At 47.8% G+C, this 16,927-nt stretch overlaps 2 protein-coding genes across 4 annotated transcripts in view; both read left to right on the top strand.

Annotated features, from left to right (window-relative positions):
* LOC101759304 (BTB/POZ domain-containing protein NPY4) overlaps positions 1-5,602 on the top strand; it is a 5,983-nt gene extending 381 nt beyond the window's left edge. The window contains exons 1-5 of one of the 2 annotated variants that reach the window (XM_022823127.1): positions 46-142; positions 790-1,300; positions 2,794-2,863; positions 3,439-4,629; positions 4,706-5,602. In XM_022823127.1, coding sequence (XP_022678862.1) covers positions 1,239-1,300; positions 2,794-2,863; positions 3,439-4,629; positions 4,706-5,290 — 1,908 coding nt within the window. In that variant the 5' untranslated portion in view covers positions 46-142; positions 790-1,238 and the 3' untranslated portion in view covers positions 5,291-5,602. Of the gene's footprint in view, positions 1-45; positions 143-789; positions 1,301-2,793; positions 2,864-3,438; positions 4,630-4,705 lie in introns of those variants that run through there. The other variant, XM_004982382.3, reaches the window with a different exon arrangement.
* Positions 5,603-6,339: 737 nt separating this feature from the next.
* On the top strand, positions 6,340-9,127 carry LOC101759713 (probable anion transporter 7). Of its 2 annotated transcripts, none has more exons than XM_004982383.3 (2): positions 6,340-6,562; positions 7,309-9,127. In XM_004982383.3, the coding sequence occupies exon 2, from the start codon at positions 7,579-7,581 to the stop codon at positions 8,887-8,889; it is 1,311 nt and encodes a 436-aa protein (XP_004982440.1). In that variant the 5' UTR covers positions 6,340-6,562; positions 7,309-7,578; the 3' UTR covers positions 8,890-9,127. The 2 variants fall into 2 exon arrangements, with proteins under 2 accessions (XP_004982440.1, XP_004982441.1); XM_004982384.3 differs by having other exon boundaries at positions 7,442-9,127.
* Positions 9,128-16,927: the final 7,800 nt, after the last annotated feature.

The raw sequence follows: 16,927 nt of genomic DNA on the forward strand, positions 1-16,927 counted from the left end.
GAAAAAAATCGCAGTTTTTTCTGTGCCATCGTTTGGGGGCGCAAAAGCTCCGTCCCAAGAACCCCCCCGTTTCGCTCCGCAAATCTTCCCACAAGCTGCCTCCTTGGCCGCGGCCAGCAGGCTCGTCTCGTTGCCGGCGCAGGTAGGTCGCGCCATGGCCGTCGCCCCCCATCCGCTCCCCCGCGTTCTTGGGAATCACTTCGTTCTCATCCAGCGAGATATCTTTTTTTTCTCTTTTGACTAATTTGTCACAAATTCTTCTAATTGGAGGAAATTTGTGGTTTGGCAAGATGGGTTGCACACTCAGGCTAGCATTGCTGAACTTGTGCTTCAGGTTAGCTGAAAGAAATTGGCAATTGTTTTTGGGAGCCACGTGTTTTCTTCCTTTTTTTCCACGGGGGGGAGACAGGAGATCGGGGGTGGGGGGGGGGGGGGGTGAGTGTGTGTGGTGTCGGGATGAGTAATGGGGATCAACCCACAGGAAATTTTTCTCTGTCAATTTCCTTGTGCGCATTCCAATCCTGTTGTCTACGGAAAAAAAAAATCCAAAACCTGTGGTCTGTGGATTGCAATTCTTTAGTCACCCGTTTGACTGCCTACATGTGCTAGATCCTTAAAAAAAATTCCCTGTTGCAACCCGTTTTGCCATTCATTCATGTGCTTGCTTGCAAAATTAACGAGATAAGATTCCTCCCCTCACTGGTGCTTGTTCCCATGGTCTCCCAACATCGAGTCGCCAATTATTCCCACTGTCCCCTCACCACGAGATGCTGCCCTTGTGCTCTGCAGGTGCTGCTGCTCCCTCTGCCGCCCGCGTGGTGTGAGATCCATCCAGCTCGGAGGAGGAGGAGGAGCTCTTGCCTTCTAGACGTTGCGACCCAGATCTTGATGCGTCTGCGGAGAGTAGTTTACTGATCTAGAGGAGGGGTTGGGTTATTGACCCGATTTGGTGGGGGCTTTGCCACTGGGATAGGGGGACAGTTAGGCCTGCTGGATCTTTATCACCAGTTGTTGGTCCTGTCCTTTCCGTTGGGCTGGGAAGCATTCACATGCCGGTGGCCACCGGTTTGGTACTTTCTTGACGGATTGGTTAAGCGCTGTCTGTGGGGTTGTTGTGCTGCTCCTCCTTGCGTCTCATTTGGTGGTGATTGGTGTGGGGAAGAAGAAGAGCTAGGGGAACAGAAAGGAAGTAGGAAGTTTTTCTCTCTTGTTCTTCGGTCATTTCTTGGCGTGGCACGATGAAGTACATGAAGCTTGGATCAAAGCCGGATGCCTTTCAGACAGAGGGCAGTAATATCAGGTTAGTTGATTTGTTCCTGTCTTGGCTCCACAGTTCTTTCAGATTATAGAGACATGCCTTGTCTTTTACTGGGCATTCTAAAATCGTCTCATTGATTTACTCTGCTTGGTCATGTTTTGCTGAATGTTAGTCTGATGAATTGTTCTAGAGATCTTATGGTATGAATTTTGAGATTGATTTCACTTTGTGGAAAGAAGGCTCAGCGAAATTGGTTCCATTTTCCTTATGTTTTCGTGGCTTAGTATGCATCTTGAATCTTCTAATGCGCCAAGTTTTAGTGGATCTACTTTTGACTATTTTTAGAAAAGAAAATTTAAATTAATGGAGTTGCTCAATGGGCTAATCATACTGGTAACTGGTCACATGTAGATCAGATGGAAAGAGGGCCTAATTCTGTAGTTTTCTGCACTCTATTCTTAAACCAAAAGAAAGGAAGCACAATATCCATAGGTGCTATTACTTTCTTTTATACTTATTTGATTTTGGAATTCAGCATGGAGCATCCAATAATTTTGACGTATGGAAAACTAGTGTTATAATATTTGAACACCACTAAGCTAATTATGGTTTTAAGTGTACTCCTAGAACAAACATTTTTTGGATCAGTTCCATCTTCTTAAGACTATATAACTACTCTGTGTTTCATAGCGTGCATTATATCATGTGGCGTGTGTGCCAGTTATGAAGCTGTGGATTGCCCTCTCATTTAACAGTCACCATGAAACTAATGACCTGGCATGCTAAGTAGCACATTTTATGATGACACGCAGATGGCTAATTGCCTTACTGAGATTATTTATGGGCTTAGTTGTCCTTGATTCTTTTCAATGGCATATGTTCTTAAAGTTCATCTGTACTTTGGAGGCTTGTGACGATTTACTCATAGTTCCTTTCTCTGCATTGCTTAGTATTGACCTTTTTGATTAGTGGATTGGTTGGTGACATTGTGTGGTCCATCATGCAAATTTAAATCTGAGAGCTCAATGCGTTCTCTTACCTTGATAAACTATTTATTCTTTAGTCATTTTTGTTGGACCACATATCAGTTCAATTAGTTATGCCTTTGATGCACACTGCTTCTATATGTGAACTTGCTTTTGCCTTTTTCTAGTTTTTCTTCATGTACTTGGGCCAAATCGTGAATACTCTGTCACTGTAGTCTAAACTCTAGCTGATTCGAGTGGCGATTTTGTTACATCATGTCATTTCAGCTCTGCATTATTGCACAATTTGGAGTATAAGGATTCACCTAACCATCTTTGCATCCATAAGAAAAATATTTTTATCCGCTAACGTATCTAATCATATCTTTATGTAATAATACATGTGCACTTTCTAAACTATGCTGCTTTCATGCATTGCGTAATTCTGTTTATCATGCAATATTTTCACATATTTGCTCCTATTGCTATTCTGCTTTGTAAGGATGTGCCTTTCCTCCACTTGTGTCACTTTGCTTCCATGCTAATGTTAACTGCAATCATGCTTTTCAGGTTTGTTGCAACAGAGCTGGCAACGGACATTGTTATCTCCATTGGGGATGTCAAGTTTTATCTTCACAAGGTAGCAACTTCTATATGCTTCACGCATTATTAGCCCCAGAATCATTGAACAAGCTAGACTGTACAGTGTACACTACTGCCAAGCCCTCATTGTGGAAGAGACATTTTGTGCTGTGCCACATGAAAATCTTAACGGTGCCTACGTGTAGATGATGATATTGATGCCTTGTTTTTTTTGTCTGCTAGTGCACGACATCCTACTTTTGTTTGGATATTCCATCTTCAGGTTCATGAAAGCTTTCATAGTTTGTCATCTTTGTTTACCATGAACTCTTGCATTACAACAGAATGAAATGTTATACATGTGTTTTACAATATATGTCTTTTCCTTCAATAGTAACTTGAAAGAAACTAGTTATCTTTCTTACAAAGAAGGCAGATTTTCAGCTAAAGAGACTTGACCCAGGTGGTAGATGTACTGCACACCTTCTGCCAACTGTGGTTCAGTTCTAGCTATATTCATTTGATTAGCAGCTGGTTTACATATAGTGCAGCTTTGTTCTGTGTCAAATAATTAGTTTAAATTCTTTTATGTACGAAGGAAAAAAGTTCACAGTTTGTGCAAATTATTTTCAGTTCCCTCTTCTATCAAAGAGTTCGCGATTGCAAAGATTAGTGGCTTCAAGCAATGAGGAGAAAAATGATGAAGTGGATATCTCTGACATCCCTGGTGGACATTCAGCATTTGAAATTTGTGCTAAGTTCTGCTATGGCATGATTGTAACACTCAATGCATACAATGTCCTCGCTGCCCGTTGTGCAGCTGAGTATCTCGAGATGTTCGAGACAATTGATAAAGGAAACCTCATATACAAAATTGATGTTTTCCTGACATCAAGTGTGTTTCGCACCTGGAAGGACTCAATCATAGTTTTACAGAGCACAAAGTCACTGCTACCTTGGTGTGAGAATTTGAAGGTAATCAACCACTGCATTGACTCTATTGCATCGAAGGCTTCAATTGATCCATCAGAGGTTGAGTGGTCATACACTTACAACAGAAGGAAACTCCCATCTGAGAATGGTATTGATTCTCATTGGAATGGTGTCAGGAAGCAACCGACTGTCCCTAACGACTGGTGGGTTGAGGACCTTTGTGAGCTCGAGGTGGATTTGTACAAGCGGGTGATCATGGCGATCAAGGCAAAGGGAAGAACACCAGCTGTTGTAATTGGAGAAGCATTGAGGGCCTATGCATATCGGCGACTTCTTGGTTCCCTGGAAGATGCTGTGAGTAATGGAGTTGATTGCACAAAGCGTCGTGCAGCTCTTGATGCTATTGTATTTCTCTTGCCCACTGAGGAAGGTTCAGTGTCATGTGGTTTTCTTCTTAAGCTGTTAAGAGCTGCATGCTTGTTGGAATCTGGGGAGTCCCATCGCAGTGACTTGATCAAGAGAATAGGTACACAATTGGATGGTGCATCAGTTTCGGATCTCCTTATACCAGTAAATACAGATGAAAACAGTGTATATAACATAGATTTGATTATGGCAATTGTGGAGGAGTTCATGTCGCAGAATAGTGATAATGGCAAGGCAAAATTTCAAGATGATGAAGAAATCGTGGAGGTCGAGAATGTGAGTGTGACGACTGTTCCCAGTGCATCGAAACTGGCAGTTGCAAAGCTGATCGATGGATATCTTGCTGAGATCGCCAAAGATCCCAACCTTCCTCTTCCAAAGTTGATGGCGCTTGCTGAAATGGCGTCATCTCTACCCCGACCAACACATGATGGGCTCTATCGTGCCATTGACATGTATCTGAAGGTACCTCTTTCTACTTCCACTGAGTATTTGCATCGTTGGGAGTTAGAAAACTTAACGCTGCTTTGCATGCTTACAGGAGCACCCAAGCCTATCGAAGAGCGAAAAGAAGAAATTATGCGGACTGATGGACTGCAAGCAGCTATCGCAGGATGCGTGCATGCATGCCGTGCAGAATGAGCGCCTCCCCCTGCGCGTGGTTGTGCAAGTTCTCTTCTTTGAGCAAGTCAGGGCATCAGTTGCTTCTGCAAGGAGCGACCCTTCAGTTGAGCTACCATCTGTTGTTCGCTCGCTTCTTCCCAGAGAGAATGGCAACTCCATTGGTAGCTCCAGGTCAGCTGCCACAACGACAACGGAGGAGGAGTGTGGGGTCCCGACATCAAGTGACATCAACTCTTTGAGGTCGATGAGGCTGGCCAACAACAGCGGCGGCAGCGAGAGGAGCAGTGGCAGCAGCGACATGAACAAGAACGGTGATGACAAGAGCGCCTCAGGGAAGGCAAAGGGGATGCTGATGCCGAAGAAGATACTGAGCAAGCTCTGGTCTGGCAAAACGAACGCTGGTGAGAACAGCAGCTCAGACACGTCGGAGAGCCCTGGGTCGGTGAACCCAGAGGAGGTGAAGTCCACGCAGTCGCGGATCACAAGGCACTCGGTGTCCTAGTCACGGGGGTTAACGGGGTCACAGCCATAGTTTTGTTCTTGCTCTTGATTTGCCTTCACTTGACAGTAGTAGCTATCTCAAAATGCAGAGTACTACTACTAGCCTCACTTGTGATATCGCCAATGATACATTTTAGCATGAAATGATTGTAATTGGAGTAGGTTTGGTCATTGGTGATGTTTTCAGCACAGTTGCAGGGGTTATTTCTGTCATCATCTTTTCCTGGTAGGAATATGATGAAAGTACAGGCCTTTATAGCTGGTGTTTTTGAAGGTGGAATCAGAATGTTCTGTAGTTTGCTCATTGCTATTACATCCGTTGCACTCATAGCATCATATTAAAGTGAAACGGTCTTAAATTGTTGCGGTAAAGCAGAAACACATTTTTTTTGAAAATATGTTTTTGAGAGGTTTCCTCGAGTTCTTAGAGTCGGTGAACATGCTGGCCTGGCCTTTTAGATCTTCGTAGCTGGAATCCACTAGGTCATTTGATTTCATCATGCACGGCCCAATTGTGTGTGCAATGGGCTCTCATGTGGGCGTTAACAGCCCATCATCAGTCTCACTCAAACAGATATTGTTAAGGCATCACTGAATGAGATCGGAACATGTGATCCAGCGCCCATATTATAAACAGCAAGTTGGAAGTTTGTGATCCACTACGTACGAGGATTCGTATGCAATTCCCATAGAATATGGAGTAGTACAAACTAACTTACTACTAAGCATCCAAGGCATATACGATCAAATAAAATTTATACTCCCTCTATTTATAAAGATATTACCGTCAGAAAAAGCCTAATTACTAATCTTCTTCTTAGCATTAATGATGCGAAAGGATCTAAGAACCAGGAAAATAATTTTGCACCTTGATTCTGTAACAAAAAAGCAGGCAAATTTGTACTTTGATTTTGTAACAAAAAAAAAGCAGGCAATTTGCTGACTGCCTAGCTGATTTTGGTGTAAGTGCCGAGGCCGGTGGTTCCATGTGGAATCGTGGATGGACTGACCAACCGCCGAGCTCTGCTGGTTGTGCCCTCCCGGCGATTTCAGCATCTGGTACCAGTGGTACAAAACCCCCTTCCTCCCCTCCACCCGCGACCCCCCGCGACGCGCAGACTCCCGGAGCGCACGCCCTCCCGCCCGCTCCCGCCCCCGCCGCCCGCCCGCTCGCCGCCACCAGCGCCAGCGCCAGCCGCGCTGCTGGGTCGTATCTGCCCGCCCCTGCTCGCCGGCACCCGAGGCATCCAGATCCGGCCCGTCTCCCCGCAAGGTGAGTGCTGGATCTGCTTATCATAGATCCCCGCGAACGTGATTTCACCACTGAGTCGACGCTGGCCTGAATCTCACGGGGGCAGTGGCAATTTGCGAGAGAGCGCTGCGTGTTTGTTTGTTTGTTGCTGATTTGTTTAGCTGTACGGTTCCGGGGTACTGCTCCTGCCTTTTGTTCTTGCTTTGCTTGATTGAATCTCTGGGTGTAGTGCACGGTGCCAATGCTATCTGACTGCGTTGAAGCAGCTCCAGTGGCGAATTTGAGCTAGGGGTCGAGTTAGTTCTAGCTCTCAGCCTTCGGTTCCTAGTATCTTGCAAAGGAAACAAAAGAGCTTGGAATGCAGAGTAAGATCTAGCTCAGACATTGCAGCGTCAGGTCTTTTTTCCCAAGCCAAGGTTTGCGATACGTTACACTAGCAAAAGTTTGATCCTGACTACTTGGATTTTAGCAAGATCTGTCTCTGAAAGTGCAGGCTTCTAGACTGGTTCATTCAGCCATCTTACAGGAGTAACAGTTCTTCTCCTCTACAAGCCAAAATCCATTTTCAGTGTCTTGTTTTTCCTTTCCTGCAGTGTTGAGCTTGTGCCAATCAGAATTATATTGACTATATGACATTCTTTGTATTTCGGCCATGATTGATTATTATGCAGGATTTCATCTATTCCTTTTGTTAGTCAGCCCAAGAGTGTAAACATATCCAGTTCTTGATATATCTAACTTTAGCTCCTTCGATTGTCATCTGGCAGGTCTTTGTCTTTCGGTTAATGCATTGGATATCAAGAATTTCTATGTTAATTTGCTTATGAGATTAGCAGACTGATAAGGGCATTTGAAGCACAAGTGAAGAAGCACTGATGATCAGTAATTTCTCATTTTCAGATTGTAGTATCCTCTGAGATGATGGGGGGAAGAAAATCGGGCTTATGGTAAATCCTGGTGAATATTCATGGGAGGTCAGCAAGTTCTGGCCTGACTAAGTGTGGTAAAAAAACAGTGTGATTCATCTTAGATCATTAATGATGAGGATGAAGTTCCCAAAACGATATGTCATAGTATTGTTGACGTTCATCTGCACAAATGTTTGCTACATTGAGCGTGTTGGTTTCTCAATTGCTTACACTGTCGCAGCTGATGCCATCAGTGTGAATCAAGCAAACAAGGGCATGATACTCTCAATGTTCTATTATGGTTATGTTTTATCACAGATTCCTGGTGGGTGGGCAGCACAGAGAATAGGAGGTAGACGTGTTCTGCTACTGTCATTCATATTGTGGTCTTTGATATGTGGTTTAATGCCACTGGATCCCAACAGAGTAACCATTCTGGTCCTTTCTCGACTATTTGTTGGTGTAGCACAAGGTTTCATATTTCCTGCCATTCACACTGTTCTGGCGCAATGGGTGCCACCACAGGAACGCTCTCGCTCAGTATCTCTTACTACCTCAGGGATGTATCTTGGTGCAGCCTGTGGCATGCTTTTTTTCCCAAGTCTGGTGAAGAATATGGGACCCCAGTCAGTTTTCTTTGTTGAAGCGGTATTGGGAGTAGTATGGTCTGTAATATGGTTGAAATTTTCCAGTGATCCACCTCGTACTGATCTTCCAAAGGTATCAATGCCAAAAGTGGCATCTCGAGACATGATCAAGGCACAAGCAGGAGGGGTTGTCGCACCTCGCACTGTAAAGATCCCATGGCGAAGGATAATCTTCAGTCTTCCTGTTTGGGCAATTGTTGTCAACAACTTCACCTTCCACTATGCCCTGTATGTTCTTATGAACTGGCTCCCTACCTATTTTGAGCTAGGCCTTAGGCTTAGGCTCCAGGATATGGGTTCCTCAAAGATGCTTCCCTATTTCAACATGTTCATTTTCTCCAATATCGGTGGTGTGGTTGCTGATCACTTGATTACAAGGAGGATTTTATCTGTTACCAAGACAAGGAAGCTTCTGAACACCATTGGGTTCGTTGTCTCAGCATTTGCACTCATGGCCCTTCCTTTTTTCAGTACACCCTCAGGCACTGTAACATGTTCAGCGATATCTCTTGGTTTTCTGGCTCTAGGAAGAGCAGGGTTTGCTGTAAACCATATGGATGTTGCTCCAAAGTTTGCAGGGATAGTAATGGGGGTCTCAAATACGGCGGGTACACTGGCTGGAATTGTTGGTGTCGGCCTCACTGGGAATATTCTGGAGGGGGCAAAGGCTTCTAACAAGGATCTAACAAACACGGAAACCTGGAAAACAGTCTTTTTTGTTCCAGCATACCTTTGTATTTTTAGTTCTGTGATTTTTTTGGCCTTCTCGACCGGCGAAAAGGTCTTCGAATAAAGGGTGATTAGTTTTGCTTTTTTTTTTTCTTATTTACGGTGAGGCAGGATAGCAAAACGGGAATCTCACATGTATCTGTAGCATTTGTTACTAAATTTCAGAGTTCAGACTGCATCCCACACATTATGAAAAGCTATGTCAGGAAAAGAAAACTCACATTTTTATTGTAAGAATATATTATATATGATATCAAGAGCCATCTCATTGGCGCAGTTGCACTTGAGTGCAGCTAACAAAATTTCCAGTGTACCAAGGTTATCTTCTTCTTGCTCTTGTTACGTCTAAACTGAGCCAAAGTTTGTTAGATTCTCTCTCTTTTTTTCCCCTGGTGTATACACATACTTATCTGAACCAAAGTTTTAGGTTGTCTTTTTTTTTCCCTGGTGTATAAACATACCAGATGAGAAAACCCGCGGTTGGCATTTTCTTATTTCGGTGGCCATTGTTGGGTTGTGGCTAATACACTAGCTTAAATGCTCTGAACCATTTTCATCTTTGTTTACTGGAGTTATGGACTGTGGTTATAGTCTTTCAGCAAACTCGCGTCCGTGAGCATGTTTGTTTTACTGTTTGCTTAATTTATGGTGTTTTTCTCCCAGAAGATATCTGTCCTTGCCTATCGTTTCTCAATTCTTCATTCATTTGTTTTCCGGTTCTTTTTTTTTCCTGGCCGCGCTGCACAGGATTCCCTGATTATTTGGTTTCTGCTCAGTTTGTGCACGTGCAAGAGATGGAGGAACACTGAGGGTTGTCTTTGATATTGGTTGAAGCTCGTTGATGGCTGTGCAGATATGTAGGACGTAGCTTGGTTTTTCTTACTTTTGCTTGTCAGTACTCTGCTAATCCTAAAAAAACAACATGCGCTTAGGCTCGGAAGGTGTTTTACTGCTGTTTTGCAGTAACAAGAAAGTAGTGTATACTATAATAGCGCCACTTTGTCTTTTTCCTAATGATGTTTTGGTTCTACTGAAGATCGATCGTAGCTTAGATTATCGTTTGCATCTTTCCGAAAGCTAAGGCTTGTAATCATGCATCTTTGGACTGGAATTATTTGGGTAAGCCTGCACGGTGTGCCCGATGGCAACATCTTGCACATCGGTTCCAGCGGGCTGTGTTCCAGGTCAGCGTCGTCGTCGGAACGAAACAAATCCAAGCGTACGATTATGATGAACCGAAATGCAACGATGTATAGAGGCATTACTTGTGCTCTGGTGTTGGCTGTTGCGTCAGAGTCACGGCAGCAGTCGGCGCAGCGCATGCACGTCCGCCCCCGCTGCTGACCGCGGCGGCCGTGCAGCTGACGGCGGTGACTAGGGGTGTAAGCGGGCGCAGGAATGCCTGCCAGCCTGCTAGGCCCTCCTGCGAAAATAGCAATAGCGGGCTCTGCAGACACCCTGCATGTTGCAACGCCAGTTTAAGCGGACGAGCCTGCAGAGACCAGCAGGTTTTAGTGGACGAACCTGCAAGGTCTGCGAACAGCCTGCCAAGGCACCGCGGACGGTGGCTCGGCCGAGCTCGGCCTCGGCGTCCTCGCCGCGGGTGGTGCAGAGAGGACGGCCCGCGGCGGCCGACGTGGGCGCGGTAGCCGGTATGGGCGTTGGCAAGGAGAAGCGCCGCGGCCGGCGTGGCTGCGGGGCGCCGGGTCCGATGTGAGCTGCACGGGCTCCGTTACGGGCTGCTGTATCGTCGAGCGGCGCCGCATCCGCCGCCGGCAGCTGCTCCGCCGAGCCGCACGCATCTTAGGCAACCTCCATCGATCCGAGCATACGCATAGGCACATAGCTTTTTTCACTCTGAATCATGTCAGGATGAAAATCGCAGAGGCCGGGCGTGCGGAGGAGCCAGGCCGCCGAAGCATCCGCCGTCGTCGAGCTCTGTCGCCCCGCGGACTGCTTTTATTTTTTCCGGCGTGTTTGAATTGAACTTGCCGTGCGTGCGCGGGCTCCGGCAGGCGCCTGCCGGCTGCTTTCTTTTTTTTCCGGCGAAGCCCAGCAGGACATTGCAGCACGAGAAGCAGGTATTGGCGGGATTCTGCAGGAATAATTAGATTACCTAGCTGGCTGATGCGGGTGGCCTGCGGACGCCTGCAGACAGGCCCGCTTGCATCCTTAGCGGTGACCCTGCCACCCTGGGCAGAAGGAAAAACCGCAAGCTTAGCCTGCAGAAGAGGAGGAGGAGAAAAACGTATGGTCTGATGAAAGTCCGCATCGCCATGTGCGGAGACGGAAAAGGTTGCTGCCGACCGATGCGGTGCCCCAAGGACCGCTGAGAAAACTCACATTTTTATTGTAGAATATATTGGAGTAAATGACATGAAGAGTCATCTGGATCATGGGCGCAGTTGCACCTGAGTGCAGGCAGCTAACAAAATTTCGTGTGCACCAAGGTTAATCTTGTTGCTCCTGTTATGCCTAATCTGAACCAAAGTTATTTAGGTTCTCCATTATTTTTGGCCTGCTATTATAGAAACATATATATGATCCAGATGAGAATAAGCGCTGTTGTTTTTCTGCGAAAGACAGAATAAACGCCGTTGTCATTTGCTTATATATTTCCATGCTGGCCATTGGTGAGGTGAAGGCTAATACACTAGCTTAAATTCTCCGAACCATTTTCATCTTTGTTTTTTTTTGTATATTTGAGTTGTGGTTAAGAGTCCTGGTGTTTTTTGGTACCCAGAAGATATCAGGCCTTGCCTATCCTTTGTTTGCCAATTCTTTTTTCCTGGCTGCACATGATTCCTTGGTCATTTGGTTTCTCTGTATGTGCACGTGCAAAGAGCTGAGGAACACCGGCATGTGTTTTTTTTTTTGACGATCAACGGGGGGGAAGCACCCCACCTGATTCATTAAAATTTTTCACCTCCAAACATCATACAAGTGAGGTTCAGCATAAAACGAGGGAGGGGGGGGGGGGGGGAGCAGTAAAGCGAAGCAAGGGCGTATTACATTGAGCTAAAAACAGAACACCAGGCATCTGCTGTCGCTCGGTCGTTGGGCTTGAAGCGCTCCCTCCATAGACGGGCTTCTTCGCGGCAGGCCATCCAGAAACGTTGCTGCGAGGCAGGAGCTCGCTGGAAGACGACATCATTTCGGTGTTTCCACATGCTCCAGCATAGAAGAATAGAAAGGTGGAGTAGTGTTTTGTCGGCGCTATTGCCGGACGGGGTACAGTCCATAAGCTTTTAACGGAGGAGGCGCTAGTGTTCACCCCCAAGGAGTTCCAGATGTTTGCCGCGAAGGGACACTGGAAGATGATATGGTCGCAGGTTTCCTCCAGGCCGCATAGCTCGCATGATGCCTCCATCAGAATCTTCTTTTTCTGCAGGTTGGCACGACAGTGGATTCGTTCCTGCACTAACAGCCAAGCGAAGAACTGTACCCTCGGCGGAGCTCGGTTCACCCAGACGAACTTGACGAATGGCGGGGCAGGTGATCCAGCAGTTTGCACTAGCTTGTCGTAGACATCTCGCGCCCGGAGGTACGAAGTGTCTCTGGCTAGGGGGGATGACCGGAGGTCTGCTCCTTCCCGGAGCACAACCTGTTCCAACAGTGGCTCCAATTCAGAGAGCTCCTCAACGGCCCGGCGGGACAAGCACGGGGCGAGGTGCATCTGCAAGCCGTCAGCCAGCACTTGTTTGACAGAGAGCTGGGTGTTGGTGGCGTGGGAAAGGAGGAGGGGGAACAAGTCACACAGCCGTCCACCGGGCAGCCAGCGATCGAGCCAGAAACTTGTGGACGCTCCGTCTGAGACTATAGAGCAGGTGAGAGCCCGGTAGATCGGTAGTAAGGCGTCCAAATCACGCCAGTGTGATCCCAGGACATCCCCTTGCAGATTGCTGATATTCACATGTTCACGCACCCATAGAGCCCAGGAGGAGCCGGCAGGATGATGCAGCCTGTGAATATGTTTGAGTAGGAGACTGTAGGGGGAGAACACCGGCATGTTGCATTGCATATATTATCTTCTCGCTTACTTTTGCTAGCTTCTCAGTACTGTGCTAATCTTAAAAGAGAATATGTGTTTATTAGGCTCTCTTTGCACAGTGATCCTATATTATCGTTTGCAACTTGCAAGAAAGGTTTGTTTATCATGCATTTTCGGATTGGAAACGTTTGGGCTCGGGCACGCTCTGCAGCGAGCCGGGTTCCAGGTCGTCAGCTGCCGAGGCATTCAAGGTCATTTCTCCGGCCGGCACCGAGAGCCTCCCTCGCCTCTATCAGTACTCTGTCCGACAGCTGCAGCGTCGTTGGAACAGGAAACAAATCCAAGCGTGCGTCATGATGAACCGCCGGCCCGGTTCTTCGACATTTCTCTGACCCCTACCCACCTACCACTTGCCACGAGCAGCCTACCTTCTGCCCCCTAACCTTCCTTCTAAACACAGTACATGCGCGAAGCTGCCTTAGCCCATAGGGGTCCCAATGCAATGGAGCCGACCCCGGTGGAGTAATTGGCCTTCGCCCTTGATGTCCTAGTTGCTTCGTTGCTTGCTACAATCATTTGGACTTAGATGATATTGGATCAGATGAGCGTGAATGGTCGAGATTTACTAGCATATGCAAAACTAAAAAAAAGTTTGTCACATGCAAATCAACAAATGACATTAGTAGATAATACTACGATCAACATATCGAAATGGTTATTTTTACCAGTAACATTTATTCTCGAAAAAAAAAGAGTAAACGTGCATGGTGATTTTAGAAAATCCTATTTGATCACCAAGCGCGAGACTTCATTCATTGGATTTTTCGATGGGTGAAATGCCACATCCACGTCGTGATTATTTGCGAATACGACGTACATGGTTGGATGGTAGCTGCTGGTACTTACGATTGGAACTAGTGGTCGGGGGCCGGCGGACCCAGGAATCAGTTTAATTTGGACCCGGGCTGAACCCTCTACCATCCGTCTATCCTACGCAATGAATTTGAGGAACGAGGTAGCCAATAGCAGCATTGATATTTTCCTTACGCGGGTCTCTTACAGGTTGGGTTGTTGTCTTGTTTGACGCTCTCTGCTGGACCCTTTTTTCCCCCTGAGCTAACCCATACATGGGGTACTAGCTAGGAGCTACATGCATGGGCTGGACCCGGGCTGCAACCCCCAGCCCGGGTCCTAGATCCGCCCCTGCTAGCGGTGCGTGTGTGTAAGCGTGTTGTCTGTGTGCACCCCTCATGAATAATTATATGATCCCTTCCTACTCGTATATGTACATTCTCCTGCACAGGAGCGGATCTAGGGCCCGGGCTGCTCAGGCTGCAGCCGGGATGAGATCATGGAGTTCCTTTAACATATGTGATGTTTAACCTAACAAAATAAGATTTAGAAGACAAGATTAGACTGTTTTGAGTGTGATTCAACAGCTCAGCCTGAGGCGCAGCTCCGTTCTGTGCTCCTGCAGACTGTATATATCGACAGTCGACCACCGAGCTCGTGCACGTACGGCAAGAGACCACGCCTCGAGCCCTCGAGGTTGCTGTTGTCTGGTGATGGCCGCGCTAGCCACGAGAGCACCTGGAGTGTTTAGGCCGCCGCTGAGACAAAATCATGAGCGCATACTATATACGCTGGGACGGCCCGCCCGGGTGTGTGTGTGTGTGGCTCTGGATGGGCCTGCTTGGTTGCCGCGTCGGGTGGCGCCGGCGATCACCACCAGCCATGCATTGTGCGTCGCCCAAAAAGAGAAAGAAAAGCCGGAGAAACCCGAGCGCGCGCGCGGGCAGGCTGCATAAGATGTGAATCTGATGCGGCCTGCGGAGCCACCGATTCCATCGAATTGCCCGGCGGCGTACGTCACGTCGCACCCCACGTCTCCACCACCACCGGCGCGCACCGCGCAGCCACACCACACACCCACTGGTGACCCACACACAGATTAACAAGGCGCGCTACTGCGAAAATTAAAGCTGCCAATCTGAAATGATTAGTGCTAATGGCCCAGCTAGCCGGATTATCTATGGAGTAATCAGTCTCCGAGAGAGCGCAAGTTGCAGGAGGAGTAGGCCCACCCTCCAGCTCCCGCCAAAAGGGAAACGCAGCTACCAGCTAGCTAGCCGAAAAGGCGCCAAGTTGCACCCGCGCCAGATACGTGGGAGAGCGGCGTGGTGGGGGTGGGGGGCGCCAGCGACTCCGGAGTCAGCCAGAACCCGCACGCGGGCGCGGGTTCTACGGGCGACGGAAGGGCCAGGCAATCGGAGGCCAGCCAGGGACGAGAAGGAAATAAAGCTAAGCACCGCGGAGGCCGGGGCCGGGGCCGGGGCCGGGGCCGGTTTGTTTGTGGTGATGGCAACCGGCTGCGAGGTCGGCGACCTCAGCTCTTGGCGGCCGCCAAGGGGCAGGGGCAGGGCCAGGGGGGCCATCTCGCTCTCGTCCCTATATGCCTTTTGCCTGCCTCGCCTTGCATTTGCATTTGGGGCCCCCCGCGGCGCGTCGCTTTCCGGCTTTCTTCTGCGCTCCCTTTGTTCCTATCCACAACCCCCTTCCGCGGCTTAGATTACCCCTAAACATCCGCACTAATAAGCCCCGCCCCCAGCTCGGATCCTCTGTGCGTCTCCGGTCGCCTCAGTGCCTCATGCGCGCGGTTGCATTCGCATGGATTGATGCCGACACGCTTAGGGCGTGCAGGGTGGCATGCCATTAGCTATCCAGAAGAGGTGCATTTTATTCAATGTTTTTTTTGGGAGATAAGAGGAATATTGCATTGACAACATTTTTCCCATTTTAAAGGCACGGTCACATTTTATTAAACCATTCGGTTCGGTGGTATTTTAGATTACTTGTGGACGACAACTCACACGGTGGATTCTATTGTACCATCTATAGATAGCAACCATCGATATCATTGGACATATCCTTAGCCTTACCAGCTTAACCGTAAGGATAGTGGTGCGGAGGTAAAAAGTATAAATGTACTAAGCTCCAAGTCCTAGATTACATATATCAACATTGCAGCAGACATCGTTTGTCCTCACATAGAACATACACCGAGTGGCATAACAAAGTCAGGCTAGTGGATTTCCAACATTGATGAAGTAACAGAAATAGGGTGTGCGCACGCGCACTGTGTTGGGGTGGGGGATGTTGATATTCATAATTATCTTGTATCAATCATTTCTTAGGTACTGTAGTCATACATACAGTACAGGTTAATTAGTTATTTTTCATGTACTGGTTAGGTCGGCATCTTGTTCCATTCCAGCCCCACGGTCAAGGTAATAAATAGCGTATGGCGGGTTGGCAGTGGATTGACGTTGAGGTAGCGGATTACGGATAGCGGACGCTAAGTTCCAATAGTGGCACCTAATAATCCCACATAATTTTAATTATATATATATATATCATGAATAATAAGTATAAAATTGATGTCTCACGTACTTAAATTAAGAAAACAAACATGGCGTTCCATGTGGGCATGCATCGGCAACTTGGCGGCGGCCGACCAGCACACCGGCGGGCAGCAGCGTTGCCGAATTTGGAGGCGAAGGGTGGCGGCAACCTACAGGCAGCCGATGGGTGGAGTGTCTGAGTTGGGGGTATGACTGTGTGAGTCGTAGTGGGCTGGACTAGTTAGGATTATTTGCTTCCACGCTATTGTGGTTTGCTACATGCAATTACGGCCCACTATAGCGCCCTGCTATTTAGAATTGCGGCCGCAAAGTTTGAGCCCGCAAAATTCAGAGCGCTGCCTTACGGCGATAGCGGCAATAGGCCGGTAGGCCGGTACCGTGATTGCGGCTATTTACTACCTTGCCCACGGTCCTACTATGCTTGAGGGGACGGACGTCGTCGGCAAACATGCAAGTGGCTTGTGGCTGGCTGGCTACCTACTGAAGCTGGCCTTGCTGGGCGTGTGTGTGTATCATAGTGTGTCTGCGTGCATGCGTAGAGGATCCTGGGGAAGTGACAATAGGGCGGACAGCGGGGGCGTTGCGGCAACACGGAGGCGCCAACGACCGCCAATGTCATTGGAGCGGAACCCCCAACCTGTGGCAGCCGAACATCCATTTCCTCCTCCGTCCATCATCAGCCCCCTGAC

This window comes from Setaria italica, chromosome IX (genome assembly GCF_000263155.2).
Source record: "Setaria italica strain Yugu1 chromosome IX, Setaria_italica_v2.0, whole genome shotgun sequence".
NCBI classification, from domain to species: domain Eukaryota; kingdom Viridiplantae; phylum Streptophyta; class Magnoliopsida; order Poales; family Poaceae; genus Setaria; species Setaria italica.